Here is a 22,097-nt window from a genome sequence, read left to right as displayed (position 1 = left end):
GCTAAGATTTTGCTCATGACCTGTGAGCACTGCACGGGACACCTTCTTCATGCATCTCCATAATCTCATCCTGCAGCAGCTTCTCCAGTTATCCCTTCCTGCAGTAATCAAAACTGAGGTTACTGTGAAGCTTTAGCCCTGATGACTGACAAGAAAGCAATCTAAAGCTACCTGGCACCTAAATGTGAGCTTTCCTAGAAGAGAAAGGAAAGAGGTAGATGCGGGTCCGGCTTGTTCACCCCAGTAGCTGAATGCTGAGACCCAGCAATAAACGCATTGCTGAACTGCTGACAAACCCTGAGACTGCTTAAAAAATCTCAGAATTGCTGAGAGAGCTTTAGTGGAAGAAATCTGCTTTTATTTTTCCAATCTGTCTCGCTTTAAATTTCTTAGCTGTATTGCTTTCATTTTAGAAACTCCTTAGAAGGGGTTGTTGGTATTATTTTTAAGCTTAATCTCTTTGAAACTGGCTTTTTTATCTGCGCTGCGTTACCTTTGGGGCATTGCTGCCCGTTCTCTCAAGGTGAATACCTGTTTTTCACTGATACTGTTTCCTACAGAAGACTTTAACAAAAGCTCTGGTTTTTTTCCTGCTTTTGACTTGAGGATCCATGCATAATCTCTGGCAGTGCCTACATGTTGCTCTACTTAGTTTGAAAGTGAAGGTACATTACTAAGATTTACAGAGTATTTGATTCTCACATAAAAACAGAATGCTTTTCAGATGCTCTGTTTGGAAACAGAACATACATTCCTGTAATGCCACTGAAGAGAATCAAGCAGTTTGTTAGTGTGGATGTAGGGAGTCATCTTAAAAACATTGTATAACTCTTAACTCTTCTAGGAAGGGAAAGGAAGAAAATTTACACTTTTTAGCCTTCAGGGGAATTTTATATACACAAAGTGTAATTACTCAACTTGAAATTTTTCCAGGAAGCTAGAATTAACCACCTTCATCTCACAAAAAAATATGTAATATAAAATATGTAATAAAAAATGGTAATATACAACAATCACAAGTTTCAATTTAAAAATGAGAGACCATGAATGAAAAGCCGTTCTTTCATGTGTGCTGTTGCTTATTATTCCCAATTCCCTTCTCTGGCCATTGTGTTGCCACTCTATGCTCACCTCGTGCACTCTTCTAGACCCACACGCAGTACAAGTGTCTTTTGACTGACCTGGAGGTTCTGCTGGGGAATTTAAGGAATCCTGTCCCTGCTCATGGATTCGCGTGCACCAGCAGCAATATGTGCATGTGGGCAAATGCCCATGAAAACTTACTTGTAAAACAATAGTTTCAAAATACACAAATACCCAATCTGTAATTCAGCTGTTAAACTGTTAAGAATTTGCATTTCTGTCTATTTCCGCGTAGAAAATCCAGCACTAATATCAACTCTACTCATGTGCTACCTGGAAACTCCGGTTTGCGTATTTCGACAGGTGAACGATACGACCCAGCAAAGACATGGCTATAGCACATTCAGATCTCGGTAGGGATATAAAAGTCTGTCTCTAATTCATCCGAATAACCACGTCCTGGACAGACAGTCGGTACTCCAAGCGCATGGAATGATGCCGGTGGTGGGCAGCCCGCGTACCGGGAGCGCCGAGGCGCTCGCTCCCTGCCCGCCCGCGGGCTGCAACCGGCGGACATGGCCGTGCAGCACAGCCTTTTAAGGGAGAACAATCTATTCTGCCTTTGTCTTCCTCGCTAAATAGGGTGTTGCGGACAGAGACGCGCTCGCTAACTGGATTTTTACTTCTCCTTGCAGCGCCTGATGAGGAAAATCCCCCTGCTCCCACCATGTATTGGCGTTTCGGCTCCAGATAATGTTTTCTGTGCATAATAACTACCGCAGCCTGAGAGAACCTTGTCGGCACGGCGTGAATTCGTCCACCTTTAATCAGCGCTCAGGCCAGAGAGCGGCTTCCCACCCCTGTGCATGGGTTGGTGTGCCGCTGCTGCCGCTCGGGAATGGTTTGCTCTCTCCGCAGCTCAGCTAGCACTGCATCGGATTGCTTGGGAAGTCAGCGTGGCTGCCGGGTACCGGGATAAAGTTCTTGGAAAGGCGTCATTGCAAGAGGAGTGAGTACTGCACTATGTGTTGCACGGAGGCTGCGGGGTTTGTTCGGTAACTGCGGGATCGGTGGAGCATCGAGTAATCTTGTAAGCATAATTTACTGCCCTGTATTCTTAAATTACTTTTGAATTTCACCTGAATCACTTTTACTTTCTTCATTGCTGTAGAACTATGAGTGGACTTAAAATCTTCATATATTTAGCCTCTTTTTCAGCAGCCTTGCCTCTCACTCGGGCAAAACTCTTCCAAATAATATCAGGCTGATTTGTTGTTTTTCCTTCACAGCTGACAGTGCACACAGGAACCACAGTTACAGCCAGTCACTTATTCGTTTCCTGCTTGAGTGCCATAAAACATTTTCAGAAATGGAAGGAGAAAAAGGGCAAAGTGCTAAAGCTACCAGTGCAGTGGGTGACCTGAGGAAAAGTTGGCAGACCTGGGCAGAGGATCACATTGAGTATCAGAGGAAGAATCCATTCAGCAGCGATGACAGGCTTGCGTCTAAACCTGCGCATACTCACAGAGGAGATCCTACCTACGGGAGACCCCCGGAAGGGTCTCGGACAGAGCAGAGAGGGAGAGATGCTCACTCACACGTGGGTAAGGAAGTAGACGAGTTGTGCTTGATCATCAGAAGAACTGGAGAGGTGGGAGAAGATGGACACGTGAGAGTGACATTTGGGCAGCTGTTTGAAACATATGTGACTATTTCCAATAAAGTAGTGGGAATTTTGTTAAGAGCCAGAAAACACGGTCTGGTTCATTTTGAAGGTGAAATGCTTTGGCAAGGAAAAGATGATGACGTAGTCATCACTTTACTACAATAAGGCTTTGTCCTGGAATGAACTTTGCTGCATAGTTCCAGTTGGAAAAACATATTTAGATACCATCTTCACAGGTTTTGGTTACAGAATTTCAACTCAGCTACCTACTGGGACACAAGCAGGAGAGGAAATGAGCGAGAAGGATATTTTTGTAAAAATGGTAGAGATTTGGACAGAAATTGCAGATTATGAGCTACTCCATCATGCTGACATTGGACTGTCATTATCATCTACTAGCAAATATATGAGTGTCCTTCAAATAACTGTGCTGGCCTACTGCTTTTAGGTTACTAAAAGTATAAATTACTAACTTGCTATGTTACACCACTGATTCTTGCAGTTTATGAAATACTGCATGGGAGAATGGGATTTGTAAAACATGGAATTGAAAACTCTTGTGGGAATTCATATACTTCTTCAAAGAGCCTGGTATATAGCAAAAATTTTAGGTTCAATCTCACATAGTTAAACTGAATAAATGGAAGTTATTTTCATGAAGTAGATAGAAATTCTCAAACTCACAAAAATATCATAGCAAGGGTACTTGATGGTTCCTAAATTAGTTGCATCTTGCTTGGATTTTGGACAGCTGCACTGGTTTTGGTATTTAATAGGCTAATCTTACAATCATATCTTCTCCAAGATAGAGAAAGTATCTCTTGTTCTTTTTGTTTTCTATCTCACACCATTTTTTTTCTGTTCTTCTAACGCTTGAGAAGTCCACAAAGCTCTGCAGCCTTTTCAGTGAATTCAGCTATACCCCTTCAGAGAAGGTAGGGTGCCACAATGTAAAGATGCAAAAGTCAGCAGAAACTCTGTATTGGGGCACCTGTGCATTCATAAGGAAAAAAAAAGGCTCTTCTTTCACCAAAATGTAGCGATGTTTTCTACAAGTGGAGAGTAGAGATACTGTAGTGCCAAATGCATAAATGAAAGTATAGTAGCAGTCCCATACCTCATTTACCTGCTTTCAGAGCACAGTTGTGAGCTCTTCAGAAAGAAAAAATAAAGGATTGGTTATATAACATAATTGTAATAGTGCTATGAAAAATAATCAGGAGCTGTATTTACAATAGTTCCCACCAATAAAGCTGTATAATTAGAAATCTAAAATTCTATTTTTTAGCAGTGCAAATAGAAGCTTCTGTGTGGTGTTAACTACACTACTTGATGGGTCTTTAAAGTAAGATACTGTTCTTGCATCAAAAGGATATTAAAATTTAATATAAATTAGAAGCCTGATAAAAGTGATGTGTAATTTTATGATATTTATATAAAAGAACTTCTGTTGCAAAAAGCCTAAAAGAATGGGGTTTTGTTTTGATGTTTTCATCCAATGGGGATTTGCACCAAACGAAGTCTTTGGCTGAGGATTTCATTATTTTCCTGCCTCATTTTTTCTTTTTCTGGTGAAAGGGCAATGAAAAGAGGAAAAAAAAAGGAATAAATTAATGTGCTGAAATAAGTATATCTGGGGAACAGGGCAGTCAGGTGCATGTAGAGAATGGATTTTAATCATCACATAATTTTACCATATTGGAAAAGGGGGAATATGTGCTACACCAGACAGTGTTAGTGTGTTCCCTTAGCTTTCAAACCTACTGCTTCTTTCTAAACAGATCTACATCTTGCAGCTGAAAAGGAAGTAGATGTAGTTTGGGATCTTAACATATTTATAATGCTTTGTTCTTTTTGAAAATGCATTTCTTGCTAAATGACATGAGCACACTTCATTTTTCAGCTCCTATTAGAGGAAGTCTTTACATGCATTCAGATTTCAACACAAATTGAACTTTTTATAGTACAGTTGTAGAATGAGTTTTGTTTAATTCTAACAATTCTGAAATCCACTCAGTTCTGCTGTAGTGTTAGTTCATAACTTGCAGGAAGCAGCATCAGGCATTTCAAGTGTCACCAGCTGACTAATGGGATGGCACTATCGGGAAAAATAATACATTGCTGGACATTGTACAAATAATTCATCGCAAGACACACATGTGAGGCAGTATGTAGCCTGAGCACCATAAGATGCAAGTCCAGCTCACATAAATTTACTACATTTTAATTAAGGCTGGCTCAAGTAGTTGAATTTCAGCAATCTAGGCTGTCACTGCCATGTAAGTGGTAGATGCTTGAGCACATCAAAAAACACTTTTTAAGTACACCTCTGATCAAAACAGAAGCAGAGCAAACCCTTAATGACATGGTCTTACCTACTTTGTAAGTGACTAAAAAAAGATTGCTCTATTATTATATTTTTAAAAGAACCAAGGATTACTGTATAAAAAACCTATTATTTATAGAGGGATTTTTTTAAACAGTTACAGAGCCAACCTGCCAGCTTTAGATGAGCATTCTGGAAAATGTGACTGAAATCTTTCTGTGTGCCCATGCAATGATTATAAACACTGAGCTGCCAAACTGGCTCAGCACACAGGTTGACAAATCCAGTCTTGTGCTTCCAGCAATAGCCAGCTTTTCAAAAAACTAAAAGATAGATAATAGAACTGGTCAGCTTGCCCACTACTACACTCTAAAATAAAGAATTACTCCTGAAGCCTGTGTAGTCATGAATGCATTATATCTAATGCACATGACTCAGTTCAGCTACAAGTTTTACAAAATTATGCTTCATCTGTGATTAGATAAACATCTACAGATGAAATAGTAATTTAGACTTTTCAACATGTTTTTTTTTCAGCAGGCTCCCATTAGAATAAATGGAACAGAATTTATTAAATTGTTTTTGCAAAAATTGTAGCATGTGAGGGGTTTTAGTATTACAGATTATTTGGAGTAGTAAGTAAACCCCAACCTTTTTAAAAGGTGTTCTGGTCCTACTAAGCATCTTTCAGCTGTTTAAATCTCTCCTGAACTTCACTTTGTGACAGATTACATCAGTGGTCTTTGCCCTCCTTCCACTTGAAGTCTGTAAACTCTGCATCTGTTTTGGACTGTATATCATAGAGGGATTATCTCTGGTTTGTTTTGTCAAACACTGAAGGTATGTCACCATTTCAATAAATGTTGCACATTAGTTTGAAATGACAAGAGTTTTTATGCAGCATTTTATTGTTTACAAGTTTCTCAAATTTCAAATACAATTTTCACTGGTTTGCTCTCATTACCAATTCAAGCACAATTTCTTTTTATTTTTAACAGCATTTTATACGTATCTGTTTCATCCTTTCAGCATAAAAGCATTATTCTCTGAGTTCTTGTTAGGTTGGGAGTTTATGTAAAACAATTGAGCAAAACTGTACAAATAAAGCTTTGTCATTCCTAAACATGAGGTCAAAAAAGCAGCTTTTCTCAAGACTGCTAATACTGGATCAAAGAACAGAGCCAGCAGCAGTGGCTAAACAGCTTTCCTTTGCTTCTCCAGGCCAGTGGAGAGTAAGAGCTGCTGAGTTCATGCTCCTTAGAAAGCTCTACAGATGATTTCGGAAGTTTTAGAATTACTAAAAGCTTCTATAGAAAAGAGTGACAAAGTTAATAGGATCTGCCCACTGTCTCTTGCAGGGGCTAGCCAGTAATTCAGTAGCATATTGGAAGTATTAGGTTAGGTTTTTTAGAGAGTATTTCTTCACCTAATTAAAACAATTATCTTCAGAGTCCAAGAATACTTGTCAATGCAGAAGGAAAACAGACCACAGTTCTGTGCTGAAAAACACTAACAAGAGGCTGAGCATTCCTCTCAGTAATTAGTGTGCCTCTGTTTAATGCTTTGCTGTTTCAGCTGTTCTGAGCTCTGTCTGTTGCTGTCAGGGAACACGGGATATCCCCATCTTTCTCATCAGCAAAACTCTGGAAGTGACATTATACCCAGATTTTTACCTTTTCAGTCTTGTCGTTAAAGGGCTGTTCTCCAAAGTTAAGACATAAAAGTTGGCCTTTGTGCTTTCATATACATTTCGCAACATACAGAGTCTGGCTGGGATCAAGGTAACTTCCTTCAGAGCATCCCAGGTTTTGGGTGTGACTGGAACTGCGGGTAACACAGCAGTTCTGGTGATTGCTGAGCAGTGCATGGACAATGTCAGGGCCTTCTCCTGCTCTGCCCTCCCTCAGTGGGCAAAAAGCTTGGAAAGAGCACAACCTGCACACCTGATACAGGCTGGCCAGCAGGGATATTCCATGACATATAATGTCTGGAATAAAAGCTGAAGAGAGGGCTTTTTTGGGGAGTGTGGGGGCTGTTGCTAGTGGCTGGCTGTGGGAGGTCATGAGTGATTACCTTTGCTTTTTTCTTCCTCTTTCTTTCACATATTAAACTCAACCCATGAGTTTTTTCATTTTGTTCTTTCTGTTCTCCCACCCCACTGGATTAAGGGATGAAGAGTGAGCAAAGAGCTATCTAGGATCAACCCTCAGAGTCATCAACTATTCCACTGCACTGGAAAATCATCCCAAGATTAGCATTTATTAATCCTTTTTGACAACAGTTCATTTTGATATTTTAAATATTACATGTCACAGTTCAGTACAGTTTCATAAATTAATTAGAGATCAGAACACATACACATTAAATCTTGAAAGTCCTTAATGTACAGGTATTTCACTAAGTCAGGAGCCAGCTCAAACCTCTTCATCTATTGCACAGTCAAAATTCAGAGGCTTTAAGTCACACTTTTACTACCAAATGTAACAAATTAAAACCCTAAAGGGCTGCAAATAACATGCAAGTGCCCACTAATACATATAACAAGACATTAGGAAGAAGATCTTACAGACAGAGAGGTATAAACTCTGCCAGGTAGAAAATGCAGTTCTTCAGAAGGGGGTATACTCTCAGAAATACTTTAAGAATATTACAACACATTGTATCACTAAGGCAACAGGTGCTGGATCCATGGAAAACACAGACTATTATGTTCAGGGAAGCTTGCAGGTGCAACAGATGTTCTCACCTCAGCTACGTCTGAATGCATCAGGCAAGGGCACTTGGTTAGCTCTGCATCGAGACAACTCTGTGAACAGAGAAAATCCACTCCATGTGTTCTGGAGTTTTAACTTGCCAAAAGTCTGCCTTATTATGGTACTGAAAAACAAGTGCTAGCATTCCTAATTAGAGTCATGCAGCAAAGGCAAATGTTCAACAGGTTCCTTAAGCAACTTGGCATGTTCCAGTTTTGGGCTGAGTCCCTCCTATCCCAAAGTCAAATCCCACTGCTGTTATGTAAGTCTGCCACACACACACACACACACACTGCATTTCAGACCGGCTTCTCTTATGACTTCATTTAGAATCCAAATTTGGCCAAGGCATTAGTAATCTGCAAGGAACGTCGAGTGAGAATAAGACCAGAAATTCTGGACTTTTCCATCTACTGCCAAGTAGAAGAGCAGTACATTAAATGTATTCTTTTGAACTCTTCGCATTCTTTGTAAGCATACACTAAATTCAAACATTGTCCAAATAAGAGGAGAAAAAAAATTTTAGGTCTATTTACACATAAACTATATTCTATGTTATAGAGCATTATCACATTTTAGGCACATATTGTATTCATGTTTAATGTGTCACTGTGACACAAACAAGTCAGGTAACATTGAAGTGGTTTTGTGCCAGAAAGTCAGTACTGTACTTTCAGCAATGTACCTACTCATCACTAGGCATAAGTATCAATACATATCATACAAATGCAGGTGGGAACAAATGTTTGAAATGTTACCTGCAATCCCAGAACAATGCATCTTGACAATGAAAGCTTGATTCTGCAGCAAATACTCCCTTTGGTACCATTCATACGCTGTTAGTTGTACATTCTGCTGCTACGCTTTGCCTTTTAATAGGAAGAGTTCTGTGCCTGTGCATGTGTGTGTCTATTATGTATGTATCTACACAAATTAAAATTTTAACTAAAATACATCTCGCTATTGCCAGGGAAGTATAGAGACTGACATATCCAAATGGAAGAATTAGGTTAGCAGCTACAAATTCTGTGTGTATTTCCTCATAAGGAATTAAAGCTTTTTTTATCCTGGGATATTATTGGCAACATCAAACTGTGCAACCTTAAATCAGAGCTCAAAGACCAAACTGGCTGACAACACAAGCTTTCAGCTGGCAGCATTTTCAGTCTGCAGTCTCTCGATCAGTTGTTCAGCCTACAAAAGAGAGAAAGCAATACGTTAACTACACTGTGGGCCTTCATTTTACTGAAAATTCCATTTCAAAAATAGTGACACTAACACAGAATTTGAGTTTCACTTTTACAGATTAAGTGTACAGGAGAAGCAGAATACAACAATTCCTTTCAACAGCAGACTCACAGTTTCTACCAAACACTCATGAGGTGATCATGATGTGGAGGTCAGAGGAGGTCTGAGCAAATGAACAGCAGATCTGTTAAAGCACTGTGACTGCAGAGACCTCAGAAGACAGCAGTGCTCGGAGCAATCCAGTGATGAGACCTGGGACTCTCTGTGAGCCACTCCAGAACGGCGTGTTGTGACCTCTCATCACCCACCCAGCTGCACCACCAGCCACAAATGCTGCTGAAGGACACAGGGCATTCAAATGTGTGGCTCCTGTCAAGAGCTACCACCTTGCCCTTTGGTCACATCACTGCACCAACACATACTTTTGTCATCATACAGGGCTATTTATGCATCATGGGCAGAACTGGGACAGCTGTACTTTGTACACATAACGGCACCAGCTCACAGAGCCCTCAGGAAGGCTCAGGGCAGGAGGAAGTCTGCCAACAAGCAGGCCAGACTGGGCACATGGAGGCCAACAGGGGCACTTCTGAAACAGATCAGTTTACGGCCAACCTTTGCTTTTTCTGCCAGTCCTACTAAATTCATCTTTTAATTTTGCCTAGTGCTTGAGGCTTTTTCTCCAAAGGAACTATATTAAGATGAAAAGCTCAAGTTTTTTAAATGCCGACGATAAAAATGCAATCAGATACTTCATGTAGGAGCAACTCAACAGGAGTTCAGTAATTACTGCAGTTTATTTAAAATAAAGCTACATAAAGCATGCAGCAACTGAAAATTATCTGAATCCTGTTTTGCATTCTGAAGCAAGTACCAGATTCAGGATGCTATAATTAAAAAAAAAAAAAACCAAACCAGAACCCAAGAACATTTTCCAACCTGACAGCAGGGCAAAATACCAAAGTGCATCCATATTGGCTAACCAGACTTGGAAGGCATCTGCCTGAACTAATCCAAGATAATAAGCAGTAAAACTACACAGCAACATGTACTTCAGGGACAAATATTTCTGAGATGCTCAAAAACACAGCAGACACATCTGCTTTTTTTGAGCTAGGAGTGAACTTCAGCAAGGTCCCACTGTAAAGAAGCTGTGTTTCTTCTCTTTAAGTAAGAAATTGTCTATATTCTTTAGATGAGATAGACCTTTTTCAGCAACTTTGATTTGGGAATGTGCAATGACACTAGGATGCTGCAGCTACCTTGCAAGGACAGGTGCTTTGCTGTATAAAAGCAGTGAGAGTGAGGTTTAGGTCTCTAGAGAGAGATTTTCAAAGTGCTTTAGTCAGTGTCAGTTCAGTCTCATTGCTAATCTCTACTGACATAAATCATACCAACGGTGTTTTTGTAAAGCAGGGACTAGGTTTAGTCTAAAGATGACAAGATGAGAAAACCACATGAAGTGACAAATGCAGCCATTAGGTGGATTTGTTTTCACCTATACAGGATTAACCAGTTTATGTGCAAAACAGTCCATCACATTTGAATATAGCCCTTTATATTAAAACCCAAATATTTACAAAGTGTCCACAGAAGCACATCACAGAGCCTGAGCCTTGGGCAACATCCAGAACTATTGTACTCTTTGCTGTTAGTTATTAGCACTCTGTTCCTTAATGCTTCTAAGCATAAACATTAAGGTTTTTACCTTTATTTTTTCTCAGTTAATGCAAAATATGCATAACTGAGAATTAAAAGTAACCACAAAAATAATTGGTCAGAATATTTTTGGACACAGCTAAAAGGTTAGAAAGACATGGCATTTTCAGCTCACAACTGAAAACCTAGGGCAAAGCTCACCTGCCTTACACTTACCGTGATAAACCAGTAGGAATTGATTCTGTAGTAGATCCTGGATAAGAACCCCAGCTGACTGGCTGGGGCCAGGACGTGCAGATGCAAGTGGGCTATGGAGCAGAACGGTGGCCAGTGAAAACCCATTCTTCAGAAAAGGAAAAGAAGTACAAGATGGTGGTGATGTTAATTCAGGAAGAAGTGGAACATCGCGGGTTATTTAACATGATCCACAGAACTAACAACTCATCGCAATTTTGACGTATGTAGAAGCAAGAACAAACACATGCCCTTTCATTATACCACAAAAAGCTCTTCAAAAGTTCAATCATCTCCTCCTTCACATCTCTGTATTAAAGACACATTTTTAAAATGAGTTAAAAGAAAAAGTATCTGAAATGTATCCTACCTAGTTTTCAGCTGGAAAGCCAACTATCAATTTGCATCATGAAGAGCCAGCTCCCTATTTCTCTACAGTGCTCAAATTATGTAACAGTTTATTTCAGCTATCAAGGGCCTTAAACTGAAGGATCCAACACCAAAATCTAGTGAATTCTGGTATGACTGAAACACAGAGTGGTGCCCTGCTTCAACAGGCCAAAGTTTACCTCTCTTCTGGCACCTAGGATTTAGAGCATATTTGTAGCACATAATGAAAGAGCAGTCTCTTTGGTAAGCTATTTGAATCGCCCTCCCAACACTCCAAGATGTGTTCAAGAAAGAATCTCAGACTGGAACCCAATTTGTGCCAGAACTTTATCAGAAAAAAAAAAGTTTCTCTTCAGTGCCAGCAGATTTTAATTGAGATTTTATGCATTAAGTGAAATGTAGACTTGATTTCTTCCATAAATCACAGTACAGGTTCTGCCACCATCTCTAAAGTAACATTCTGAAAAGTAAAGAACACACTCAATAGAAAGATGGAAGGTATTTATTACATACCTTACATCATTCAAGTCACTAAAATTATTCTTCTGGAGAACAGCTTTTCCCACTTCCATCATTCTCTTCACTATTAAAACACAAATAAATTTCATTTTAAAAAGGAATTATTCACAGAATATTAACTTCAACAGACTAACCTACACTGAGATCACAGACATGGGCTTTTCAAAATATAAACCCTGTAACCACTCCTAGTCAAAGAAAAGACAATCAAGAGAGTGTGTGCAATGACTTACTTGAAAACTGCCACTGATACCAACTTCCACACCTGCAATGCTTTCCAGGGTGATATTATTACAAGAACTTTGGCCAAAGCCATGCCATCACCACACCCTTATTAAAAAACCCAACAAGTACTGATTGGTCAGAATGACGACTTGACACTAACTCCAATGTTGTATCACTGCACAGCTACAGGACTTTGATCTCCAGAACCTGTGAAGCTGGGAGTACATTTCAGAGACAGTACATAAATTTAAATTAAATTGTCAGTATTTCTTATTACTAACACACAGTTTCATTATCACTGAACAATGTAGTAACCCAAATAAAAAAAATCAAGGCAGAAGTTAAAGGAATTGCTTTGAAGCCAAACACATACAGAAGTTTTTTTCTCTGGAGAAAACCACCCTATGTTTACAAGAGAAATTCAGCAATGCAAGATTTGCAAAATGCAATTATAACTCTTTTCTTGCATCACCTGTAAATTTCCCTAAGGTGGAATTTCTTCATGGCTGCAGTTTCTTCTGTTACTCAACACACTTAGCTAGCCATATCTTGTGAAACAAATTCCAGGACAATGTCCTCTTAAGGGAAAAAAACCAAAATAAGCCTAGCAACAATAAATAATGGCTTCAACATTTCAGAATTTTATTTTTCAATTTTTTTTAAAGTTAGTTGAAACACGATCTCCCTTTTTCATCTGTCATTCCCTTTTTTTCTACAAATAATGCAGTACTTATCTGAAAGTATACACAGTATAAAATTCTTCTGTAAGCTTTTAGAATTGCATATGCATATCTAAGGAAATGCAATGAAGCAGCACATAAATGCTTTAAAAATAAAGCTGTACTTCCAACAAAGTGCAGAAGCATCTACACTCCATGCAAACAGCAATGTTTTTGCAGAACTGTACAAAAAAAAGTGCCATTCTAGACCAGCAGCACACAGAAGTCCCCAGAAAGGTTAAGTCCCTGTCTACACTCACTCACATCAGCTATTTCTACGTTTACAAATGATGTCCAAAGTTGTAATTTACTTGACAACCCCCTATTTCAGGCTGTGAAAAACGACTTTCCTTGAGGTTAAGCACACACTTGCAGTCTTACCTAGAGGTATGTGCTCTGTCTTCAGTGTTTTGCAGTTTCCCATGTGCTTCACGGGCACCACCAGGTAGTGGTGGGGGGCACCAGGCTTTATATCTCTAAAGCAAACAAGGTCTTCATCCTAAAAAAGGATACAAACGTTTTAAAATGCATTAGGACGAGGACACTGGCACAGAGTAGGTAACAATGTCTACATCCCTCATACGAATGAGATACCAAATGTCACAGTTGACGCGACCAGCAACAAAAGCTGAGGGTATTTCGGAGGCAGGCCCCAGGCACGGTGCGCGTCCGCTGCTGACCTTCGGCAGTCAGCATTGCTCGGCGCCAGCCTTGAGGCTTCCGGCTGCTGGGCCAGCACTTACGGAAGGCTTTAAGGTGCTTTCCGTGCCAGCCATGCCTCCCCGCTCTGCCCATGCAGGCGCTGAGGGCCCTCAGGGCCGGCCCGTGAGGGAGCGGGGAAGGAGGGCGGGGAAGGAGGCGCCTCACGCACCTCGCAGGGGATCAACGCCGTGCCCGGCTCCTCCCGGCGGGCGATCCTGCAGAACACGCACTTCCCGTCGTAGCCATCGCCGCCGCCATTCCCGGCTTCGCTCCCCTCAGCGGCGGCAGCACCCGCGGCCTCAGACCCGGCCATGGCCGCGCTCCCGGTCCCAGTCCCGCTGCCGGCCCCTCCCGCTGCCGCTGCCGGTGCTCCGCCCGCCGAAGGAGGAGCCCGGGCCCGGGAGCCGCCGCTGGCACCGCCCGGCTCCGCCCGCCGGGCAGGCGGAGCGGTACTACCCTCGCCGTGAAGTTTTCTCGAAAAAAAACAAAACCAAAAAACCCCCAACCAACCAGCTAAAAAAAAAAAAAAAATATTAGGGGAATAAAACCATGTGAATGCACTCTTAAAAGTCGAATTGCCTCAGGGGGAAAGACACGCAGTAAAGAGGACGGAAAAAAGGATAATAAGTGCTTATGAGGCTGGATCTTTCTGGCTCTTCACCATAAAGTTATGTCCAGCAATTCATTGGTCAATACAAACCAAGAAAAATTTAGACATCTTGCCCCTATAGTTCAAGTTACTTGGATTTTTATATGTGCACAAATAATCTTAAAACACCATTTCAGCACTGTTGCAGTTTGTTCAGGGTCACTAACAGAATTCCAGAGATTTTTCCAAATGAGTCTACATTTTTTCTTTGACACTCCCAGCAGTGAGGGCTAAAATCTGATGTTACTTCTAATTGCAAAAGCTGACAGCTATGCTAATTCACAGCCAAAGTAAGATATTTCATAAAATCACAGAATGGATTGGGTTGGAAGGGACCTTGAAGATCATTCCGTTCCAACAAGCCCCCTGCCATGGGCAGGGACCAGGCAGACCAGGTTGCTCAAGGCTCCATCCAGCCCAGCCTTGAACACTTCCCGGGATGGGGCATCCACAACTTCTCTAGCTATCCGTTCCAGTGCCTCACCACCCTCCTCCTATCAACTACTTCCGAAGCTAATAAAGGGTAAGTGGTAGTTAGCCTTCAAGTTTTAAAAATGTTTTCTTAATAGTTTGTATTTTAAATCATTTGCGCTGTTCATTAGACTAGAGCTGCAGAATCACTGACCCTGCAACTTAAATGTATTCTTCATGCAGCTCAAAAGGCACAAAGTGTTTGTCCCACAGGTGACAAAGAGTGTTTTAAAAGGTAATGAGATGAAAAATTAAGACTGAGATTTTCAAAAATGCTTTTTTTTTTTTTTTTTTAAAGCAAGCCGTGCCTGTACAAACAGGACATGGTTGGTTATTCTACCTGAAGCAGCTCACTTGCCATATGTGCCAACCTCAGACTGCTAGGCAGTCCCTTTGCAATGACCTCACCTGCTCCTTTTCTCTGTTACAAACAGGCAAATCAAATCTTTAGTTTATGAATGAGGATTGTTCTAAATGCAACTAGACTTTCCTTTGCTCTTAAGCCAGCCTTTGTGCCAAACATCCAACACAAAACCTGCACTTAAACCAGCACCAAATAAAACATCTGCAATTACCTGGGTAATGACAAGCCTGATTTGTGAGTCTGTGTTTGAACACGGTCCTGTATCAAAAATCTGTACCCAAGTACCACTGAAGGAACACATATTTCATGTTGCAAGAACAAGATCTTGTTCTCTCTGAGAGAAATATTACTAGTGACCATAATTTTCCAGTTACTTTAGGAAAGTTGTTACTGCCATTTCACTCAGAGCAAAGCTCATAGATAGCACACTTGTTCACTTTCACACGTAATTGTAGTTTGTTTTCTTTTAATGCCACTGCTCTATACAATGAAAACCAATAAAACCCAAGAAGCAGGTACTTTTAAGACATTTTGCTTTGCTTGGCTGGACATAAAAATATATGTGAACACTTTGGAAACATGAAAAGTGTACATACAAAAATGATACACGTGGACTTTTGACTTCTGGGAAGAGGTTGGTCAAAAAAGATAAGGGGATGCTTGTCACTGCAGCTGAGAGCACCAGCAAGAACTACCAGGTAAACTGCTATTTACTAGCATTTCTTAGCCCTTTGTCAGAGTCTGTCTCAGAGTGAATTCAAAACACAGCTCTCTTTAAGTGCGCAACATACTACACACACAAAAAATCCAAACCCCAGATCCAACCCCACCAAAATCTCCATCCTCCTTATCTGTGTTTTTAAAATACAGTATTGCTGAAATTTTCTTTTTATGAGGTGGCACAGGTATTTGTCAGTATAACCTGTAACTTAAGCTGCATCCCTTCATGTTTAAAATGTTATAAAGTTTGTGAATAAAAGAGAAAGCACCTGTAACAAGTTTCTGAATGCATAAATTCCTTTATTGAAAATATTGTGATAGCACTGCATTACATATATTCAATATTCATAGTTTTAAGGGTCACAGAATTTTGATTGAACAACACTGTTTTGAATATAGACCACAGCGTTTAGATATGCTTTGACAAGGATAATATAATGGAGTAAGTTGTAGGTAGCAAGAGTGAAATGTATGTAAAATGTTGAACTTGGTTTCATTTTGTTTGTTGTTGGGATTTTTTGTTGGGTGTTTGTTTGGTTGGGTTTTTTTAAACTATTCAGTGGTCTTCTGCCACCATTTAAAAGAGCAAAGAGTGTTAGATATTCTGGGTATCTTCAAAGCATTACGCTGTTAACAACTTCCAAAATATTTTAAAGCATTACCAATAAGAACTTTATTTATGGCTGTAGTACACCACAAAGAAAGGAAGTGTGAAAAGCTCATGTGCAGCGTGTTACAGGCTTACTGTGTATAGCATTGTTTTATTAGACTGTGAAACTTCTGTGCAAGATTAAGATTTAGAAATGCTTTTGAAGGAAAAGCAATTGGCTTTTTAAAATTATTATTTAATCTATTCAAAAAGGAAAGAGCGGTAACTAACTCGAGTCATATTACTCAGTTAACATTCCAACATTAGATTGTACTGTTTTAATGCACACTACTGTCTCTACAACCTGCCTTTCTCAGGAGAATGAAACACTCAAGTCTAAGGGCAGGACAGCATCCTAATATTAGTTAGGCCTGGATTGTGTAAACCACAGCTTAATGGCAATGCATCATTCCTTAGCAAACAGTGAAGATTGCCAGTCCTCTCTCACACTCTCCCCATTTACCAAATGTTTTATAATTTTGTAATATATTTTATTTGTAAAATAAATTTTACAGATTTTGTAATATAGAGGCTTTTCAGCTTTGGTGGGGGGGGAAGTATCTGATAATTTCATTAAAAACAAACAAGAATAATAAACCAGACTGCTGCTTGAAGTATTCTTTTAAAGGAAATTATATGCGTTATTATTAGGAGAACAAGTTTTACACTAACGTGACCTGGCCTGTTAGGAAAAGAACTTTCTTCTCTAAAGCTCAATTGTATTTTCTCCTTAACAAATTCTTCAATTTGCAGAGAAATGCTCATAAAAGCACAGTGGGTGGCTTATTTTGAACCATTTTGTGGTGATACAGAAAAACAGTTCTCTTAGAAATCTCCTTCATAATCAGTCAAATAATACTGAGTAGTACTGGGATAGCATAATAATGCTATCCCAGTTCTGTGGACTGCAACTGAACTGATGAAGTCTACACCAGGGGGCAGCTGCCCAGTGTCTCCATACCCTGCCAAAATAGTTATCTATTAACAGGAATGTGACGGCAGAGTTAAGAAGGAGCACTATCCACTTTCTCCCTCATTTCAGGAAAAGAAAATGAAACAGAATTATGCACTCAAGTGTTTCTGCCAGGAAAACAAACCCTCTAATTAGGGTATAATGAAAACCTAATCTCATTTACAAAATAAAAATATAAAAATTAACTTCAGAAATCAAATAAATTGATTCAGAATAAATGCCAATGCATAAGAAACCCACCTCAACAGTAATTATCAAAATGAGATTTGAAACATTAAACAAAAAAAAGCTCATGGCTAATACATTTACAAAAAAATCTACTATACAGTAACAATAAATAAAATAATTTTAAAAAACATGTTCCCTTAAGTGCTGTGTACACCTATTTCTGATTCTTTTCCATGGCAAACATTATGCTGTAGATTTTGGTAAAGTAACCTTTTATTTTTGGTCAGCATTTGCATGTTGAACATAAATACACATGGAATGTACTAGACAGTTATAGTTCTTCCACAGGATCTTTTTCACAGTTACATAAGAAGTTTTCAACTTATACATCAGGAACATTTTCATAAGCATTGTATCTTCAATGGAAGAGTGCTGAAGAGGAAGTAAAAAAACACTTCAGAGTGATCTCTCACTGTTCTGTCTCTTACTGCCCCTCAAAACCAATTCTTTTATTCTTGGGTTGTTTGGTTGGATTTTTTGCGTAGTCATGCTCTGGTACAAACTTGAGGAAAAAGTGTGTAACATTGTGAGGCAGCCTGCACCTTCTGGATAGCTTTTAAGTGCCTAATGGATCCAGTCCTTAAGGCAGTCAGTGTTTCACTCAAATGTCCATACTTCTACATCTTGTATTATGAAATCTTCTTTCTTAGTTAAGATGTCATTATTGAAGGTGCTGCAGGAGTTGCTTCGCCCATGATACAAATCTGCATCTAACCATAAACCAAACCGGCCACTAAAAGGAAATACACAACAGATTTGGTGTTAGATGGAACAGCAGAAGCACTGGAAGCTGTATAAACAATCAAAGAAGCGATACAGAGGAGTCTAGGTGACTCTGAGGCCAAATGTGAAGAGCTCAGTACTGGCAAAGCACTCTCTAAGAAGCTCGTGGAGCCATTCCCTTGCTTTTGTTTGCACCAGTGAGCAGGGCAGCATGCAGGACCCTGCGAGTGCCCGCAGCCCTGGGCCACCTGGCTGCTCACGCTGCCAGCTGTGGCTACACCAGGGCACAGACCTTGGGCTCCCTTCCCTGGCTGTTTGGATGTGGACAGAGCACCTTCTGGTTATGCACTCCCGATGCAAACCATGCCCAGCTGTCCCATGGGGCAAGCTCCAAGTAAGCTTTAGTTGGTTGTACAGTCTTAGCCCTTGATTTTGTACCTACTGACCTTTGAAACTAATGACGTGATTATGCCCTGTCTGTATCCTTGCTCTGTGCATCAACAGAAAAACAACAACTTAGTAAAGACCACTTGATAAACCCTAGAAACTGATGGCAAAATTGCCATTAGGAATTATCTTCCAGTGACAAACTGCTTCAGCAATGAGTGATGTATCTACCCAAAACATCTAGTTTTTTTTCCTGGCTAAAAAAACTCCAACTCTGCAACAAACCCTACTTGCTCAGTCACTCTAAGCAAACAAAATCGCTCTCAGTCTGTAACAGAAATTAGATTGCTGAAATTTTAGCTTACTAAAATTAAGTTCAGCCATTTTACTGCGAAGTTTTTCTTGCACCTACCATTGTCCCTATTTCCATTTAAAATTAAAAAAAAAATAAAATTGGCTATATGATTTGAAAACCAAACACTCACTCACCCTCCACCTCCAAGCTCCAGAGAGGTAGTGTCTCCGTTGATGAAGTAGGTGTTTTCTCCACTCCATTTAAATACCTGAGGAGAGGAAAAAACACGAACATATTTGGACTGAGGATTCTTGTAATCTCAAACTACTCTTAGCAGCTAAGAGGTGTGGTCATCTTTTATCTTTTTCTTGAAAGAGGAAAAGGTAAAGTAGAAAGTAAAAGATGTTTAAAACTATGAACAAAGCACCCTAATCCTTATTTGAAATGCCGCTTCCCTCTCTAAATCACGTGGTACTCTGTTAAAAAGGAACAATGTGTTCAATATGGAAAAAGTGCATAAGCTGTGAGCATCAAGGGGTATTTCAGTACCACTCTTACCTCTGTTTTGTGGTCACTGAGATCCTAAGAATGCATGACATTATATCCTGTTCTTGATATCACTGCCTTCTAAGGTGAGTCTTTGACACTAAGTCCTTCCTGCTTCCCCCCTGAACTCATTTAAAACTGTCTTCTCACACTTACAGATTGTCCTCTCTTCATATAATTACAGACACTTTTGCTTGAAGTATTGCATTGAAGCAATGAATGATTAACTGCATTCATCAATATCTGGCACCTCTTCTACACTCAAACATGCTATTGTCATAAAAATCTCATACGTGTTTCAGAAGTGGAACCCAAAAATCTTATTTCAGAAAATGGACACCCACTTACCTTGAAATGTGGACTGAAAGTGTAGAGGAATGTTTCACCTGTACCATAGTAATGGTCACTAAACCTGAAGGGATGAGTAGCATACGCTCCAAATATCTGTCAGAATAAAATGATTACACTACTTTAGTACCAAGCGCAGAATTCAAGAGAAGAACCCCCCAAACATGTCCAAGTACTTTCTAAGAACTAAGCCAATTTTCATGTTAGAAGAACCAACTAGTGAAGTGTATCAGATGTGCAAGTATTACTCCACATCTTCTCTATCCTGCAAGTTAAAAGCCAGATGACAACCATGGCAGCAGCATTCCTGACTCTAGCAGCTACTGAAGAATGAGACCTCCAGCGAGGCACTGCTTTTGACAGCTCCTTAACTGAGATACCTAAGAAAGGTATTTCCAAAGGCACTACTGCACGCACTGCAATTCTAAAACTTTTATTGGTGCTGAAGTACTTTCCTCCGGTAACTCTAGTTTAGGCAGTAGAAAATATAAAAGAATACACCAATGTCTTACTTTGGTATGACATGACTTCACGGTATGACTAGCATTTCATAATGATCACTTTACAAAAGGCTGCCCTTTCTGCCCCACCCCCGTGGAACAAGCGCTCCTTACCTGGTTGTCCATATCCTTGATGACAAGGAGAACTGGACTGTCGAGAGAAGCCGATTTGCGGTACAGAGTCTTCAGGCTGGTGCCGTGCTCCAGCGTGCTGTATGCCAGGCGCCACGGGTAGCCCTGCACCCGCGCGGGCAAGCGCCGGGCAAGCTGGGCAGGGAGCAAGGAATGAGGGAAATGGTTACACAGGCAGCACAGGCAGTGGCCCAGCCTGTTCTCTTTCTTGCACTCGACAGAGGCAGCACCACATCTAAGAAGGAAACCTGAGGGTTTTCAGCCATACCTGCTCTATGTGCATGTTCTCCAGAAGAGCGCTGTGGTGCTTTAGGATAGGCAAAGTATCGTCATCTTCTTCTTCTTCTTCATAGTAACTGCAAACGCTCTTTCGTCGTTTAGCTTCTTCTACAGTAATGATCTGTGGCAAGAGAACAAGTGTCCAACCTAAACCACAGCTCTTACACCATCAATCCTCTGTTGAAGCCAATTCATCTAAAACTTACTCCTCAGCTGTCACACTGTTTGGAGAAAAAACACCATATGGGATAATTTTATCAAGCACAGGTGCCCTTAAGCAAATGGGGAAAATCTTTAGCTGGGGCTGAGTGCCACCATGGCATAGAGCAAGCAACAGCAAAAGCACTGAAATGGAGCTGATGAAAAAGAGAAGGGGAAGCAACAAGGCCTAGCTACAAAACAAACAGAAAACCTTAAACCGTCTTTTCCTTCTGTGAGTGTATCACCACAGTGGTCTTGGAGCAGGAATTTCAGGATGCAGCTGCAGAGCCCATTGTGCTCTGCTATGCACCTCGCTGCCAATAAGGCTTCCAAATGGCTTTCATGTTACACACAGATCAAGTTTTGCATAATTCCTCCACGCCTTCATGAGCACTGCTGGAACTTGCAGAAGCTGTCAACAGTGAGACAAATGGGAAGAGATGCCTGGAGGTCCTACACACACCTACCCCTCAGGCGAGAAAGCAAATGCGCTAGACTGACTCCAGGTGTGGATTTAACCACACAACAAAGCACAGAAGTTTTGCATGAGAACCAGGGCTGGTGAGGAGCTCTCACAGCCCTAATACCCTCAGTCACACCGGGCATCCCCACTGGGATGGGAGCTACACATGTGCTGCATGCACTCGTGTCTAGTCCATGCTCTCCCACAGATGCCTGGAGCTGAGCAGGGCACGTGGGCTCTGGCACGCCAGTGCAGGGTCAGGAAAAGAGAGGAAGGCAGGATCACAAGGCAAAATACAGCCTGCAGAACAAACACTGCTATGTGTCCCTGCACACCTGAGCAGTTACAGGTATTCCTGCCCATGACAGCAAGAGCTCTACAGCTTCATCCTGACCCTCCAGCCTCTCCTTCTGTGACTGCAGATAATCCTATGCTGGAAAATTTTTCATATGATCAATTTCAGGAAAGGTTTGCACTGCAAAATTAGGGCAATTAAAAAAAAAACAAAAACAAACGCCCACAACAAACTGCTTAAAAAACCCAATCTTTCTACTTGTATCATTGTTCCTTTTTCACCTTCAGACTGGTTTGCCTTCACTCTTCATCTCCCAGAACATTATTGTATATTTTTTAATTAACACCTTT

At 40.6% G+C, this 22,097-nt stretch overlaps 2 protein-coding genes across 4 annotated transcripts in view; both read right to left on the bottom strand.

Moving 5' to 3' along the window:
* Nucleotides 1-7,315: 7,315 nt before the first annotated feature.
* Nucleotides 7,316-14,225, bottom strand: HINT3 (histidine triad nucleotide binding protein 3). Of its 2 annotated transcripts, XM_084202734.1 has the most exons (6): nucleotides 13,694-14,225; nucleotides 13,204-13,321; nucleotides 11,873-11,942; nucleotides 10,952-11,078; nucleotides 8,930-9,022; nucleotides 7,316-7,881 (listed from the first exon to the last, which is right to left on the bottom strand). In XM_084202734.1, the coding sequence occupies exons 1-5, from the start codon at nucleotides 13,835-13,837 to the stop codon at nucleotides 8,975-8,977; spliced, it is 507 nt and encodes a 168-aa protein (XP_084058860.1). In that variant the 5' UTR covers nucleotides 13,838-14,225; the 3' UTR covers nucleotides 7,316-7,881; nucleotides 8,930-8,974. The 2 variants fall into 2 exon arrangements, with proteins under 2 accessions (XP_084058860.1, XP_084058859.1); XM_084202733.1 differs by having other exon boundaries at nucleotides 7,316-9,022; nucleotides 13,694-14,222.
* A 1,828-nt stretch (nucleotides 14,226-16,053) lies between these two features.
* The window catches only part of NCOA7 (nuclear receptor coactivator 7), a 78,230-nt gene continuing 72,186 nt past the window's right edge, over nucleotides 16,054-22,097 (bottom strand). For both annotated transcript variants that reach the window (XM_084202699.1, XM_084202700.1), the window contains exons 12-16: nucleotides 20,778-20,909; nucleotides 20,492-20,644; nucleotides 19,878-19,973; nucleotides 19,178-19,251; nucleotides 16,054-18,311 (exon numbers count right to left, since the gene is read on the bottom strand). In XM_084202699.1, coding sequence (XP_084058825.1) covers nucleotides 18,176-18,311; nucleotides 19,178-19,251; nucleotides 19,878-19,973; nucleotides 20,492-20,644; nucleotides 20,778-20,909 — 591 coding nt within the window. In that variant the 3' untranslated portion in view covers nucleotides 16,054-18,175. The remainder of the gene's footprint in view (nucleotides 18,312-19,177; nucleotides 19,252-19,877; nucleotides 19,974-20,491; nucleotides 20,645-20,777; nucleotides 20,910-22,097) is intronic.

Source organism: Fringilla coelebs (genome assembly GCF_963513975.1).
Source record: "Fringilla coelebs genome assembly, chromosome: 3".
In the NCBI taxonomy this organism is placed as follows: domain Eukaryota; kingdom Metazoa; phylum Chordata; class Aves; order Passeriformes; family Fringillidae; genus Fringilla; species Fringilla coelebs.
The sequence above is the reverse complement of the archived record's forward strand: the minus strand, read 5'-3'. Positions and strand labels throughout refer to the sequence as shown.

What these genes read in the sequence shown, in the direction of transcription:
- HINT3 (XM_084202734.1), bottom strand. Translation starts at nt 13,837, where the DNA reads ATGGCCGGGTCTGAGGCCGCGGGTGCTGCCGCCGCTGAGGGGAGCGAA. An exon ending in GACAGAGCACATACCTCTAG is followed by an intron (nt 11,943 to 13,203) that starts GTAAGACTGCAA and finishes GTGTTTTAATAG; the next exon opens with TGAAGAGAATGATGGAAGTG. An exon ending in ATTCCTACTGGTTTATCACG is followed by an intron (nt 9,023 to 10,951) that starts GTAAGTGTAAGG and finishes TCTCTTTTGTAG; the next exon opens with GCTGAACAACTGATCGAGAG.